The following is a 16,664-nucleotide window of genomic DNA, read 5'->3' on the forward strand; positions in this document are numbered from 1 at the left end:
TCATCTCTTATGACAATGTGCCATTCTGATCTTTGCATCTCTCATCTGTCCTCTCTGTCTGTGCCAGCGCTGCCCTCCAAAGACAGAAGGCCTTTCCACGCAGGGTTGTGCGTCCCATGTCTTTACATAAGCCGAGGGCCAACCCACCATGCCTCATACACAGTAGCCACTTAAAGGTATGTTCAACTGAACTGGAGCAGAGCTAAGAAGGAAGGAAAGAGATGTGAGGGGGTGACAGATTGAAAGGAGGATTAGAAAGATGAAAGGGGAGAAACTGAAGGGCTGAGGCCAGCTAGTCTGTCTGTAAACATTCCATTAGTCTTGGTGTTAGACTGAATGAAAGCTGGTGTTTTGTTGCCCATGTCCTGGGACACTTTTTTCCCCCTTTGGAAAAGAAAGATACATTATTCAAGACATGGGGAACTTAGGGAGAAAGTGGCTCAGCCCCCCACTCATAAATATCTTATTAAGTCTTGTTTATCCCCACTCATAAATATTTAATCAAGTGTTGTTTATAGAACAGAATTTTGAAGCCAGAAAATACCTCAGTAGAGCAAAGTTCTCATTTTACAGACAAGGCAACTGAGGCACAGGGAAGTGAAGTGGCTTAGCAGCTGGCTAATAAGAAAAGCAGCGGGGGCACCTGGGTGACTCAGTCAGTTGAGCATCTGCCTTCAGCTCAGGTCATGATTCAGGATCCTGGGATCGAGCCCCACATTGGCCTTTCTGCTCAGTGTCCAGTCTGCTTCTCCCTCTGCCTCTCCTTCTGTGATCTCTCTGGCTCTCATTCTCTCTCAGATAAATAAAATCTGAAAGGAAGAAAGGAAGAAAGGAAGAAAGGAAGAAAGGAAGAAAGGAAGAAAGAAGAAAAAGCAAGAAAGAAAGCAAAGAAAAGAAGAGAAGAAAGAAAGAAAGAAAGAAAGAGTACAAGAAAAGAGAAGGAGACGGACAGGAAGGAAGGAAGGAAGACGAGAAGGAAGGAAGGAAGGAAGGAGAAAGGAAAGAAAGAAAAGGAAAAGAAAAGAGAAAGAAAGAAAGAAAGAAAAGAAAGAAAGAAAAGAAAAGAAAGAAAGAAAAGAAAAAGAAAGAAGAAAGAAGAAAGAAAGAAAAGAAAGAGAAAGAAAGAAAAGAAGAGACAGAGAAAGAAAGAAAGAAAGAAAGACAGCAGTAAAACATGAGTCTTTTTATTCTTCCAGCACATCTATCAATAAATCATATTTTCTCTTTTCTAGGTAGCCCAGGCCAGTTTTTAAAGGGAAGGATTAGAATTACTAAGGGACCAAGCATTTAGAGACCCTTGTTAATCACAAATTTTTGCAAGGTTCACTTCATACTCTCTCTAAAAGTGATTCAGCATGTCTAGAAATTGGTGGTTTTACATTTCTTTTTTTAAAGCAGAGATTTATTTCCACACCACCATTTGTGTTTTTCTTTCCTTTTTTTTTTTTTTTCCTACTATGCCTAACTAGAAAAGGAGATTGAAGTAGAATTGTAATGGTTAAATAGGAGGTGAGAATGGGTCATAGGTCCCGCCTCTTTCCATCAGCCTCTTTCCACCTACAAATGTGATGGCAGAGGAATCTGAAGAGCTGTCAGATTCGATGATCTACAGTCCCTTCTACTTCTCACAGGCTGACGTACTGTGATTGTTAATAGTCTGGTGCCATCTGGATCTTCAATGAAAATCCTCAGGCAACGAAGGTTGAGAGAGAAACAGAAGTGGTGTAGGAAAGCATGCTAGTTGTCCGGAAGGAAATGGCAGTTCTTTTGGGTTCTGAAGAGATCATCAGGAGAGGGGACTTTGAAGAGGCAAAGGCAGACTTGGCACTGTCTGGAGATCTTTGAAAACTGTGGCCAGAGTGATAAGATGACTGCTAGCAATGGCTATATATCAAGAAATGAAGAACAAGGTGTCAGAGTTGGGGAGCCCAGATTAGGGAGATCTTCTGACCTCAGGAAATAATAATTAAAAAGAGAGATCATTTAGAGGAAGGAATCTGTAGGTTGTTTGTGAAAGGGATTTCCAGTGTAAAAGGCAGAATTTTGTACCCTTGGCTTCCAGGGTTCAGCAAAAATAATTATTACAGCAAAAATTGGCCACACAGTAGAGGAGTTTATTGTTCACCACATTGAGGTGGTGATATTGGAAAGAGAGCTTGATGTGCATTCAAGAAAATGAAAATCTAGGTTGATTTAAAACTTTGATCCAGGGCAGCCCCGGTGGCCCAGCAGTTTAGCGCCACCTTCGGCCCAGGGTGTGATCCTGGATACCTGGGATCAAGTCCCACATCCGGCTCTCTGCCTGGAGCCTGCTTCTCCCTCTGCCTGTGTCTGTGCCTCTCTCTCTCTCTCTCTCTCTCTGTCATGAATAAATAAATCAATAAATCTTTAAAAAATAAAAAAATAAAACTTTGATCCATTCGAGGGCTTTTCAAATAACTGAAATTTCTTCCAAATTTATTTAAATAAGGGCAGGGCCTTTTAGTAAATGTTGTTATTGTTATAAATTTGGCATTTTAATCAAAATGTATAGCAAAGGTAATCAGACACAATCTTGATTCTTCTCAAGTGCCTTCCCTCACAGGAGGCCTTTCTCAAACCCTGGGATTCAGCTCCCATCTGAACACACTATTGTCTGTAGCATTTGCAGCACAATTTTGAAATGATCTACTGACTTGCCTTTTCCCCCAGCACCTAGCACAGGGTCTGACACATTCCAAGTGCTTAATAACTCTTTGTTGAACTGCACAGAATGTGTGCAAGTCATTCAACATTTCTGAATGCTTTTCTTCCCACCTGCAAAAATGAGAAGATTAAAACCTGTCTGCCTCTCTCACTGGGCTATAGTTATCCCCCAGTTACTTCTGATAAGGAACTTTGCATTGTGTACCTGTATATGCCCATAGCACCCCGAATGGTGCCTGGAATAATATAGTTTTATTGACTGTAGCTGAAAGCTCTTCATAGGTGGGCAAGCTGTGCATTCACCTGAGAAACGGTTTTTAGGCACCAGTGGCAAGCAGTTCATTAGCATCCCTCTTATACGATGAACCTGCACATTTCTGGAGTCAGCCAAGTAGATAAAGAAAGAGGAATGAAGCAGATCAGTAAGTTTTTGAAGAGGTTATTTACAAATTCCCAAGCAAGATAATGACCTAGAGACTTCACTAACTGGGGAGCTGAGTTGAGACTCTAATAAGGGACAGTGACAGTAATGTGGCCGTGTGCCATCTCTACCCTCCATGGGCAAGTGTCATTCGCTGGCCACTTTGCCTCCCCTTCATCAGCAGTCATGAAAGGGACTGCTCTGCGTTAAGTGACCCATCCTACCATTTGCCCTTTCCTGGGCAGTGGAGAAAAATGAAAGTCTGGTTCCAAAAGTCCTTGATGAAGTAGGCTCTTCTATTTCATTGCAGTTTGCCAGCTATTTACTAGTAGTCCAGGCTTTTTGAGTTTTGTTTTCCTCCACTATGTTCAAAGGATAGTCATGCTCACGGCCTCACTACAGTAAGGACGACATGAGGTAGGAGTGTGCAGAAAACTTCTTGTAAGAGCCAAAGCATCATTTTTTTTTAAATATTTTTCCTTCACCATCATTATCTCTAAGACATAGAAATAGGTAGTATAGATGTTTTGGTGTCCTTGGCTTATATGGCAATATTCAGAAAGGCTGCAATAAATTTTTCTGCCCAGTCCAATATATCAGTTGACCCTCAGGTGCCTTTTATTGAAGGTAAATACAGGACACTACAAATGCTTCTTTATTTTTTTTTTTTTTGCCCCAAGGTACACTTACATACACCTAATACAGAAAATTCTAAGTGTTTTCCTTCCCTCTCTTCTTTGCTTCCACCCTACCTTGAAAGTACATGTGGAAAAGGGGGAACACTTACACTGTTGATGGGAATGCAAGCTGGTGCAGCCACTCTGGAAATGTTAGTGGGACAGGATTAGAAATGAGGGGTAACTTTAGAGATAGAGGAGCGGTGACCTGGGTGGAGTACCACAACAGGGAATTTTGGGTAGCCAGTTGACTACACAAGGCATCTGAGTCCTGGGCAAGGACTCTATGTGTATAACAGTAGTGCAAAAAGATAAGCAATTGAGTGTGAAGTTATTATTAACTTAGATAAGTTGAGTCGATGCTCACCCAAGCTCTTTCTCATAAGGCTAAGCAAACTCATTTCAAGTCTTGGCAGGTCTCCAGTGCCTTTCTTCTCCCCATTCCTTTCTGCCTACAGATGCTCACTGTTAACCTACCATTATTCTGTTTTTAGCTAAGGACTCTTAGGGTCAGTGGTTTCCAACTAGAGGCAGTACTGTTCCTGCCTATGGGGTGTTCAACTATCCAGCCTCAAAAACCTATTTTTAGGTGACTAAAGCAAAAAAAATGCTTCCAGGATAGACCTAGATCTTAGCTGCCAATCACCAGCTGATGGGGTGTTGCAATATTGGATCTGCTCTGCTGGCACATGCATCCTCTGATGTGGTACTTGAGTATTTTCACTAGGGCCTCCTCTTGTAGATGGCAAATCAGTCCCCAGAGACGCTATTATCTAATCTCATTTTCCCTAACAACTTCCCAGCTAGGAGACAAGGCTGAGGTCAACCAAGAGTATAAAGGAACTGGGCTCCTTGTACATTCCTGTAGATATATTCTCCAAAGGGCACATCTACCCGAAGGTCTTCTTCTGAGGAAGCTGGTGAGAATCATTGAAAATGTAGGAGCCCCTGAAAAATAATTTGACAGATGAGGAAGTTACACACAATTATGAAAGAACTACCCTCTCTCCCTGTTAAACCACATAAAGGAGACTTAGTAGACTTCACCATTACTGTTTCTGTTTTTAGTAGGGACTCCGGATCAGTGGTTTCCAACTAGAGGCTGTGCTTTCCTGCCTAGGGGACTTGTGGAAATGTATGGGAACGTTTTAGTTATCACCATGACTAGAGAGCACTGCTGGCAATGTATGTGGGGCGGGGGGTGAGGGGAGGCCAGGGATACCAGACAAGGCCAGAGGAAAAACAATCATCCTTCCCTACAGGGAAGAATGTTCTGAGATACCAATAGCACCTCCATTGAGAAACACTGAGCATTTTGATGAAAACATCCTATTCTTTGCCATCTTCATTTTGTTAGTAAGCTATGATAGACTACTCTCAAAGATGGGGAATCTGTAGCTATTTTGCTAACATGGACATAACCAGCAGAGCTCTTTTCTCTGACATTAGACACTCAACCGATGTGTCTGCCAAAATACTGAAAAATGTGAGTAATGAAGCATTAAATATTTAAGGTATTTTTTGTTTTGTATATAAAGAATATCATCCTTCTTAATATCATCAAACCATTTATCATACACCCCTGATGTACACAGGTGTGGATAAAAACCATTTGATAAATGCAACCAAACACTCCTGTTTCAAAAAATATATTTCTGGCAATTTTTAAAGAACGATACCTTTTAAGTAGGTAATTCTAAAAAAAATTCTTACAACAAGGCAACTGGTGTATGGTCTATGTTTAAATTTGGGTTGGAGTTTTTAAATGCATCTTCACTGTTGGTGGTCTCCACAAAGTCACTTCAGACACACAGGAGTGGGGGATGCAGGGAAGAAAAGACATTTTCTTTTTCCTCGTGTTAAATGTACATTATCAAGGTTCCAGTTTAAATGTGTCTAAGATAATTGGAGCCCCTAGGAGGCACTTTGCTAAGCAGCTAATTCAGCCCATCTTCCCTAGAGAGGATAATTGTTGTTAAAAAACAAAAAAGTAAAATGTGTTGTTTTCTCATGTAATTATGTAACTGACATCTTTATATAATAATACATTTGGGTGGTCTGTCCCTGAAACCCTTGGTTTGTTAGGAAACATTACAGTTTCCACAAGTAATCACTTACTCCTAAATATTATGAAAGAATTTGGTATTGTTACATTGCATCATTGCCTTAGTCAGAAGCTAAACTTTCTAAATGAGCCTGGCACTGGAAAAGGCTTCTAGGTTTTTTGCTATTATTTTTTTCTTAAATGTCATTTTATGAGCTAAAGTATTTCTGAGAGAGAATACTATATGACTGAACATTAAAAAGGAACCACATACAAATCTTGATGAAGAAAAGGGTAAGATGCTGTCTTTTTGGTGACTACACTGGGGTACCCTTCACCATGTGGTTATTCCCAGCTTCAGCACACTTCACTTACCCACCTCTGCACTGGGTTAGGACCTATGAATAATTCCCTTGCTTCAGTGAAGCACAGATATCTCCACAATGGACACACTGCCATTAGAATTGAGTTCATAAAAAAAAAAAAAAAAGAATCGAGTTCATTAAAAACAAACAAACAAACAAACAAACAAAAAAAAGAATCGAGTTCATTTTTTATCCATGTTGGTAATAAGGTTCTGTGCCTTCTCAGTTTAAAAAAAAAAAAAAAAAAAGCCACACTTAAGAATGCCAAAGGGGGCTTTCCCTAGAATTGTGCTCTTCAGAGGCTGCAGACAGCTTTCGTCCTGAGACAGCCATCACTAAATTTCAGATTCAGCCAGGACCTAACTAACTAATCATGGTGGCTGATTATTCCACCCAAGGGCATTCTTTTAAACTGCTATTACCCAGGATTGTGTGGGAGGCTTTTGCAAAGTAGCAGAGAGAGGAGAGGAAGGGCACAGACAGATAAAACTCAGAGGAGAGAGGGGAAACTCAGGGCAGCAGCAGTGCGAAGTGGAATCGCTGAAAGTTGAAATAGGCAAGTTGATGACTCTGTTAAGGCCAGAGTTTGATTACAAAAGCAGAAAAGGACATCATGCGATGATAGCAAAAGTAGCAATGCATGATTAAATCAGTGATTTATCTTCAGTAGGCTGTATGCAAGGGAAGGAAGAGGGGCACCATTTTGGTTCCAGGAATAAAGACTAGAAATGAGATCATTCTATCATTAACTTGTACTTGGGTTTGCCGAAGAAAAATGCCTTTCCACTGACATGGAAGATTTCTATTTCACATCATCCTGAATTAGTGCTTTTAACATCATCTTCACAAAGCAGTTGACAACTTTTGCAGTCTTTTCATATAAGGTGGCAATGCTTTGCAGCCATTATACCTGAATATGTAAAATCTTGCACCTTAGAGAAGAATGGGCACCCATAGGAGTAGATTCAGTAACATTTTTGACACTCAATATTTGGTTATACTACAACACAAAACTTTAGTTATATGAGGAAAATTGCCTTTTTTCTCCCTCGGGATAAACTAGATTAAATTATTGGTCAGATACAAATTCATGGAAGTAAAGCTGAAATTTATTTTTTGAAGATTTTTATTTATTTATTCATGAGAGACATAGAGAGACAGAGACATAGGCAGAAGGAAAAGCAGGCTCCCTGTGAGAAGCCCCATGTGGGACTCAATTCCAGGATCACAGGATCAGGACCTGAGCCCAAGGCAGATAGATACTCAACCACTAAGCCACCCCGAAAGTGGCAATTTAGTGGTATATTGTCTTTAAATGCATTGAGGTGGTTATTGTCTTTAAGAAGTATGACCTACCTGGGATGGCAGTGTTTTTAACTGGGGGTAAGATGTACTGGGAAGCAACTACAGGTTTCAGATCTTGGGTATGTAGATGTGTTGAAAACTACATCTTGTGATGTGGTTTGCTCAATTCAAAAAAAATGGAAATAGCTTTCATCTTGGCGCTGAATCTGTGGTTCCCAAACTGTGTGCCAAGGCACCCCAGAGTGCCACACAGTCAACTCATAGATGATATTTCATAGAATATTCTTCAATTTTGAGGAAAACAGTAATATTTGATCCATCAGGCACCCAATGAGCTACTAGCTGAAGTAGTTCAGTTTCAACATTAGATGGCGCTACATTCCTTTTGATGATGTCATATCTTTCTAAAGCTGAGTTTTTGGAGACAGGTGAAGAAAGTAAATGTGTGGTAATTAAAGTAGAACATAACATGCATGCGGCAGTATACAGTCTAATTCCAGGACTTGAGAAGGTATGTAGTACCCAACAGATATATATGTCCTTTATTAAGAAGATTGATTATTAAAGAATGAAATAAAAATAGGTCTTTTTTCCTTTCAATTTATGAGAATCATTTTCTTTCAAGCTGCTACTAAGTTGTTAAGGCATACAAACTTAGTAGGTTATTTGAATAAAACTGCTTAATAAATGAACTGGTAGGTATTTCTTTTGGCCTAGTGACACTAAACAACTTACTAAGAGACAAAAAGGATTCCTGAATCAAAGTTTGGGAACCTCTGCTCAACTGAATTACTGAGTTTCTTAGAGCTGATCAAGGGTGAGCTACAAAGCTAGGATGTTTCCATCCCTTCACTTCAGTTCCTTTTGAATCCGATGTCAAACAACAAGTAGGGACACCATGCCCCAGATCCCTTTCCTTCTGACAAAATCTAATAGGATCCGTATTTTCTACCAAGTAGAACCGATTGAGTTCCTAAAATGTGACCTTAAAATAAATTCCAGTAAACCCAATTATATTGTTCCACTGGCTTCCATTTCAAAAAAGGAGTTACATTCATGGGATGGGGGTAGGATTTAGAGGTGGAGGTAGGTTTAGGGGTGGAGGTGAAGGGCATTTGTCCCAGAATATGTTAAAAGTTACACTTAGGAAAAAAAGGAAATATCTCAAAGTTAAATATTCAAAGAGAAAAGATGGTCTTGTTTTTCAAAAAGTTGTTCCAAATAAGCTACAAAAGGCAAGCACGTAATTACAAAATAAAACCAAGATATCAATGCGGCCTATAAATTAGAGGTGCTTTTTCAATTCATAAACTAATTCTCCACTTGCAAAAACATTCATGACAGAGTTCTCTGTGATATGAGCCTCCCCAGGGCATTTGAAATATGATTCAATTTTTAAAAATTCTATTTGTACCCAGTTTTTTCGGAAACAAAACATTGGTTTTAAACAAGGTGCATCTGTTTCCAGAAAATGCTTTCCCATGGAGCTGTGTGTAGAAGGCTTGTACTGCATCTGGAGATCACACTCGGCTCAAATCAAGAATCTCTTTGAACACACCAAGCTTAGGAGCTAAACTGTCTTGGCTGCTTGCTTATGTTTGATCCTGTTGGGAATGAGGCTAATTGTTTAAGAATTTACGTCCTGGTAAGGCTGTTAGCACTTTAAATTGATTTGGTATTTTTAAAAGCTTATTTAAAACTTATTTATACTGAGGAACTTGGCTTTCCTTGAGTAAAAAATTTATTTTCAGATTTTACCTGGCTTATCTATACAGAAAATGTACTCTAAAAGCATCCTTTTACACTGTGATTGCAATGGGTCATCCATATTATCTTTTTAGTAGAGTATATCTGTGTCTGTGCTTTCTTTAAAATCCTTTCTCACCTCCCAACATACTAATTACTGCCCTGTTCCTAATGTAGTCTTACAAAACAAAGTGCTTTTAAAAACGTTTACATTTACAGTATCCTTTGCACAAATATATGAAAGTTCTTTATAAACATTAATTAATTTGTACACTTCTGTGGAAGGAGTGGATCTCATTTTTCCTTCTCAAAATAACACTTTTGATCCTTTGGCATTGTATATACCTGTCTTCCTACAGAGACAAGTTATTATCAGTTTTTCGGGAGCAGAGAATCCAGCCACATACAACTTTGTAAACCCCACATTACTTACCATCAAGCTTTTAAACAACGGGGGATACACACACACACACACACACACACACACAAATCTTCAGTAAGATTTTATGGAGGATGAAGATGTCCCACTTTATTTTCAGTGGTTGGTAGATTGGTCTAAATGTTCTAGAAGTCTAGAATAAACTTTGACTCACATTCTGAGAGGAGTCTGAGAGGAATCTTTTTTTGTAAAGCAAAAAACCAAGATTTTAAATTTATTAAATTTATTTGAAATCTGAAGAATAGTTCTGCGCTGTGTGTCTTATTTTTCCCCATGTTACAGAGGAGAATAATGAGACCAAGGATGTTAAGTGCTTTGCCTGGTGGGTGGTGGAACAGAATTCCAGCCCAGGTCTGACAGACTGGATGGCATGGTCCCTATTTCAATTATCCCTTCCCTTTTCCAGATCTTGTTAGAGCTGCAAGGGCCATTTAAAGTTATCTAGCCCATCAGCTTTGCACACAAGCAAACTAAAATTCAGAGGGACAAGTAACTTGTACAAGGTCACCTCGTGTTCATTTCTTGTTGATACTTCTAAATAACCTTGAAATGTGCTCAGTAAACACTCCATATTTATATCAGCTGATTGGAGCCTTTCAGAAATTCACTACTCCTCCCAACGGCTGAGACGCCAACCACCGTACTTGGTAGTGTTTCTGGAATTCTAGGAAACTCATCTATCAAGCAGTACCTCAGGGTTGGCATTGAGATTCTCTCTCAACCTCTTTATCCTTACTGGCTTCTCTTCCTCAATTGACTTTTACTTCATGTCCCTGCTACAGTCTTCCGTTAAGATCCAAATCCTCAGAGACATGGTATTAGTGCTATAAAACCATCTTTGGGAGATTATCCTGTCCATCCTGTTCATTTTAGATATGCAAAATGTGTCTATTAATAAATTTAAATTCTTGATTCAATGCTAAGTATCAGTTACCACCAAGTAAATGCTCATTCTTTTTTCCCCGTTTTTGATGCTGTGTATTCTTAATCCTGTAGGAGCTAACATTAATAGAGCAACTATCATGCATCAGGTGCTACACCAAAGCAACTTAATACTCATGTAGATATGCTGAGAACATTAAGTGGTAGCTATTAGATCTTCAGTTTTACATTTGGAAAAAACTTAGGCTCAGAGAAGTTAAATAATTTGTGGAAGGACACAAAACTCTCTTCCAAATGGAGGGAAACTTTTACCAGCTGTGAGCAACCTTTCTTTAAAGACTCATTAGCCACAAAATCTTTCATCTCTTTTTCTCACTTTTTTTAAAGATGTTAAGATGCTCGAAAAGATCCAGAGGTTAGGAGTGGGTTCTCAAACGACAAGTGAAAAAAGTCTGGAGCTTAGGAGCCAAATTAAAAGCTTAGAAGCACTGGCTCTGAAAGGAATATGGGGTTTGTGAGTGTGTGGGTGTGTGTACACATGTACACACCTTTTCCTCAAATTGGATGTCACAAAGAGGCTAGAACTAAAGGGAAGATAGGGATACAAGTAGCTTACACCAAATTGGCTTAATTAAAAAATTGTCAGCCTGGCTACATAGTTCTGGAAGCAGTTCAAGTGTCCATTTCTACATTTACAGTTTTACACACAATCTCTAGTATAACTCGCTTTTAACCCACCTTCTAAGAAAAAGACCCTTTTAATCCGTATTTTGAATCCTATCTTGGAATTATGTCCTATTATTGCTTCAACACCTCAGAAGGTTTTCCAGCACCCTTGGGATAACTGCTGACCTCTTTCTAGTTCTCTCCAGTGCTCATTCTTAGTTCCCATCCTCAGTGTCTCTGCCACTGGAGCCTTGGCCACTCCACCTTTCACTAATTTCTATTATAGTCTCTAGCCCTTCTGATCTCTTTTTGGTCTCATCTGATTCTTCTTCCTCCTCCTCACTGGTGTGTGAGCACTGCCTTTACTATGAGAGGTACCCAAGCTATAGGCCTCAGTTTCCTATAGTTTTTTTTCTTTTTCTACTCCTTAAGGTCTTCCACTTTAATGGCAAAGGTTATTATGTCTTTGTTCTTTACTATGTATAGCCCATCTCAGTTTGGATAGTTTATAACATGGTGCTTGCTAAGCTTTAATGTCCATGGGAATCCTCTGGTGATCTTATTAAAATAGAGATTCTCATTCAGGGGCTCCAAGTAGAGCCTGAGATCCTGCATTTCTAACACAATGATGTTGCTCCATGCTTCTAATGCTGTTGATCCAAGGGCCGCACCTTGAGTAGCAAGGCAGCATTATGTATCTGAATATGACCAGAGGGATGGTTCCCTTCTCAACTTCTCTATTAGCATCCTAGAATGCCAAGGTCTACCTTTTCATGAAGCCCTTTTAAGTTCCACTAACCTGAAGACAAAATTCACCTACGTGGGTCTCTTAGTCTAGAGTCCCCAATTAAGATTTTATACACTTGATTATTCATTATCAGTTTTTATGTCTTGTCTTCCTATTAATGTGAGAGTTCAGGCAGAGACATGAGTCTGTCCAAAGATCTGCAGGTAATCATTGAAGTAGCTCTTTGGATAAGGCACTTCTAATTTATTTTGTGTTCTGCACAGTGGGCAGCATTGAAGTGGACATTGAACTGGATTCCTGAATATCATCCCTCCAGTGGATGATGGTCCCTCCTTTCACTTTTGAAATCCTGCCCATGTTGACTCTAAGCTCCAGTGAGGCAGGGCTTTGTCAGATTTGTTCTACCACTACAGTTCCTATACCTGAAGCAGAACTTGGTAGGTAGCAAATGCCTAATCATTTTTTTTATGGTAATCAAACAGTTGAATGAAAATTACAAAGTAAAGGTCAAATTCCAGCTCTGTGAAGCTGTCCCCTCCTTACCCTTGAGTACAAACAGTGCAGTCTCTTCAGAACTCCTAGAACTTTGTGTTCCTCACAGAAGCCTTCAGTGTTTCTCGAAGCACAATCAGAGACCACCTGCATCAGAGCCCTCTGGCATGCTTGACAAAATACAGATTCCTAGGCTCCGCTCCAGACCCATGAAACCAAAATCTCTGGAGTGGGGTCTGGCAATCCACAGTTTTAGCACTCATTGTAGTGAACGTTAAAATTTGAAGCCCTCTGAATTGAGCTCTTAGCTCTGTTAGAAGTGCTGACCAAAAAAAAGCAAAATAGCGAAAGATTGTCAAAATAGAAAAACATTCTCTCCCCAAATAATCATCAATTAACCTTTTTTGTTTCTTTTGCTGGTTTTCATTTTCTCCCTAGCAGTATCTTGTTTGTTTGTTTGTTCCAAAATCCTGCCTCAAGCCATTTGAAAGTTGAAGTCATGACCATTTGTAAGAATTCCAGAACATAGTTAGGCACCAAAAAAAAAAAAAAAAAAAAATCATTCAAGGTAAAAAATACATGTTTTAGAGTTGAGGTTTAAAGAAGGTAGGCATTCTAATCTTTTCATTTGGAACTTCTGGCAGAATTTTCAATGATGGGAGAGGAAAAAGAAAACACAGGCAAATTGGATGAGGACATGTGTTCTCTTAGTTTTGCGGTTACAGGGGATTAGTGGTGATGAGATCCAAAGACTAGTCACGCTGGGGGTCATCCCCAAGGCACACTGGAAAATTCCTATGACAGACACCAGAGACTGCCTTTGAATCTCTGAAGAAGAGAAATTGAAATCTGGGGTTCTCTGTACTGGGGGATGACATGTAAAAGATTGATCTTGTGGAGTATTTGGGGGGTCAGTTGTACCAATTACTCTACTTTTGTATATGTTTGAAAATACCATTAAAAAGGATGATCTGAGCCCAGCCTAATTAGAGATTGGGGGTGGGAGGCGGATGTAGGAGTGAGGATGTGGGGAAGACCTCCTGTTCTTGGAGGAGGGGAGGGGTCGACAGGGTCCATTCATGCGGTATTGGGAGCACTCTTGGTATTGTGAGGGCCATATTTACCTGTCATCTACTCCGTGTGTAAACAGATGGGCTAAAACCTGGCAATGCAGTTGTTCCAGTCTTGCCAGTAACTTAGGGAGCTTTTTACGTAAATAAGTAGAAAGTCTTATATTTAAAAAGAGGTTTCCTTATCTAGCTCCTGCTATAAAGGTAGCTGGATTTCCCTGTGTGAGGGAGAATTGGCAGGACAAGTAGCCATAAATAAAGGTCAAAGGAAGTGGCCTAGCTTTGAATTCAGCCCCTTTCAATTCTGAATCTTGCAAAGATTGCGAGAATCACTTTGACAATGGAGAAATAAATGTTTAGAGAGGTTAGGCTGAAGGTCTAAATAAGCTTTCTTCTAAATCAAATACAGAATAATCCAACTTTAGCAAAGGGGAAGAAACACCGTAAGTTAATATAGGCAAATAATCATAGCTGAAAGGTAGATAAAATAATGCATTTGGCTGGAAATGGAAAAAAAGGCCAATTAACCCATGGGAGCTATGTGGACTAATTATTAAAAAGTTGATATATTGACCTTTAAAAGAAGTGGACGTTGTGGTTGTTGATAATGGCAATGGTAGAAAAGTAGAAAAAGAAATCCTAAAAGGCATTCTCTTAACTACTATAGGCTTTGGGGTCTCACAAGAGCTTTTTGTCAAATTGCCATTATTCCTGAGCCCACTAACCTGAATGACAGCTCTCCGGAACATAATGTCCAAAGATGAATTTACAGAAGGAACGAGAAAGAAAAGGAAAAGGAAAGAGCAGGGGAAGGAGGATGGAGGAAAATAAGACCCAGAGTTGATCTTCCTCAAGTAAGACCACACCAGATAGTTTGTTCAGTATGAGGAGCTCGATTCCAGATGTGGAACAGCTGGAGGCAGTTCAGAGGAAAGCAGCAAGAAGAGACTTAGATGGAACAAAGAACTGGAAAGCATATAAAAGGCAGCCTTTGAGAATGAAGTCCTTGGTAGGAGTCCTTTTTTAAATTTTTATGGCAAGGGTTAAGAAATATCAGAAGTTCTTTTCTGGATAGTTCAATTTGCCCTTGATATGCAAGGCAGTCATTCTCCAAGTATGTGAGTGCTTGCTAACAGACGGGAAGGAAAGTTTGTGCACAAAAGTGACATCCAGTAGTTGGGGTGGACCCAGAGTTTTCTAGTGAGGTGGAGACCAGTTAAAGTTGAGGGGGTGTAAGTGAAACAGCAGAGGGATGACTGTCAGAACGCGGGCTGTCTGAATTCTAGAACAGCCAATGGTGCAAGTGTTAGCAATTCCACCCTTGGAGGCAAATAAAAAGTGTGCTGAACTGGTCCTAGAAGTTTAATTGTTGGGAATCATCCTAAGTCTGGCAGGGAGCTGTGTGAGGTTACCTAATGGGTCCCTTCCGTCTATTTCTGTGATTCATCGCCCCCCTCGCCTGCAGCGGTACATGGTTGAGTCATTGCTGAATGCAGATATCTCATTAAAAGGGGAATTAAAGGCTATTAAAAACTATTTGCTGCTAGTCTCAGATTAAAGAAGGACCAATTTACAGTTACAGTTGCCCTGGTCCAAAATAAAATGCAAATTGTCAAAGTCGGGCCATTGTAGAAAAAGAGGAGTGAACCAGAGCACACTCCTCTACATTCTTTTGAGAGAAGGACACGCCCCCAAAAGTGAAATTTCTGAGAGGCTGATTTAAGCAGCTTTCCTTCATCTGCTGTAGAGACCAGAGTCATCAGACTGAAAATTCAGAAGTTCTTTGTAAATCTGAGACCTAAATTTGGAGTGTGGATCTAAACAGTTATCTGTGTTCCTTTAAGGTGCACATGTTAAGTCGATAATGATCTTTTTAGAAGAATTTATGTTTGAAATATACTTACATACAATAAGTCACCCTGATAACTCAAGGCCACTTTCAAAGTTTCTCTTGTAAGAACATTAAAAATCGCATAAACAACACTGATTACCAAATGTTTACAAAAGTCTCTGTCTTAAGAAATATTGTCCACCATGTGGTGTACCATCCCGAAACAAGTAAGAGCCAACAGATTTTATTAACTGGCAGTTTATAGAAGAAGAAACAACAACTCGGGGAGATGCATTTTTATCTGGAGAGACCAATTAGAAGTTATTTAATTAAGTCTTTGGTTTGTAATAGCGTGGCCATACTTGCCAGCAACCCTACAAAGTGAGGTCCTCTTTGCAGAGGATCCTATTTTTGCTCCTACCTTACTCATATACCTCAGATATTCCCCAAACATAGCTCTTGTGCACTCTATGTGAAATATACAGTGCATTAAAACTATGTAGAAATATAGAATTGTCAATAAAACTTTTTTGCCCACTGGCCATTTGGTACCATGAATAAAAAAAAGGAGTGATGAAAAACCTGGGGCCAGTAAGCAGTGGGTAAAACCTAGGAAAGTCCAGTGTAGAGCTAATTCTCGCTCCATTTTTGCTGCCTCTAGCATATTCAGGTCCTCCTCACTTCCTTTCAGCTCCCCTGCTTCCAAGATTCCCCTTCAAAACTCCATCCCACCCATGAAACTCAAGTAGTTTCTTCTTTCCTACACGATATGTCCAAGCTCCTAGCCTAACTTTGAAAATGCTCTATTTTTCCTTCTAAGAGTTCTTATACATAGGACAAATTAATGTTATTTGAGTTTTCAAACTAGGAAGGAGTCCTGAGCACAAAACGGTGATTTTCATCAGGATTGTACTGAAAGGGACGCCTGGGTGGCTCAGCGGTTGAGCACCTGCCTTTGGCTCAGGGTGTGATTCCAGAGTCCCGGGATCAAGTCCCACATTGGGCTCCCTGCATGGAGCCTGCTTCTCCCTTTGCCTGTGTCTCTGCCTTTCTCTCTCTGTGCCTCTCATGAATAAATAAATACAAATATTTTTTAAGAAAAAAAAGGATTGTACTTTTCAGTACAATATGGACCACTTCTCACAGAGCATTTGCTGCTTGGAGACGGTGTTTTCAGAGTCCTGATATTAGGGTGCACCAGAGACTCAGGCACTGCAATTTCTACTCGTTCTCAGCCTCATGCAATGACCAGCCATTGGGGTAACTGCCCCGTCCCCCACCCCTGTGCATACA

General features: G+C 39.9%; 1 protein-coding gene across 5 annotated transcripts in view; it reads left to right on the forward strand.

Annotated features, from left to right (window-relative positions):
* ARL15 (ADP ribosylation factor like GTPase 15) overlaps positions 1–16,664 on the forward strand; it is a 404,586-nt gene that overhangs the window by 293,758 nt on the left and 94,164 nt on the right. The window contains exon 6 of one of the 5 annotated variants that reach the window (XM_049109270.1): positions 8,966–9,143. The exons of the other annotated variants lie outside the window; for them this stretch is intronic. Within the exon in view, the coding sequence (XP_048965227.1) occupies positions 8,966–9,049 (84 nt within the window). The 3' untranslated portion in view covers positions 9,050–9,143. Of the gene's footprint in view, positions 1–8,965; positions 9,144–16,664 lie in introns of those variants that run through there. 5 annotated transcript variants of the gene reach the window in all.

The sequence above is a fragment of the Canis lupus genome, chromosome 4 (assembly GCF_003254725.2).
Source record: "Canis lupus dingo isolate Sandy chromosome 4, ASM325472v2, whole genome shotgun sequence".
Lineage (NCBI taxonomy): Eukaryota > Metazoa > Chordata > Mammalia > Carnivora > Canidae > Canis > Canis lupus.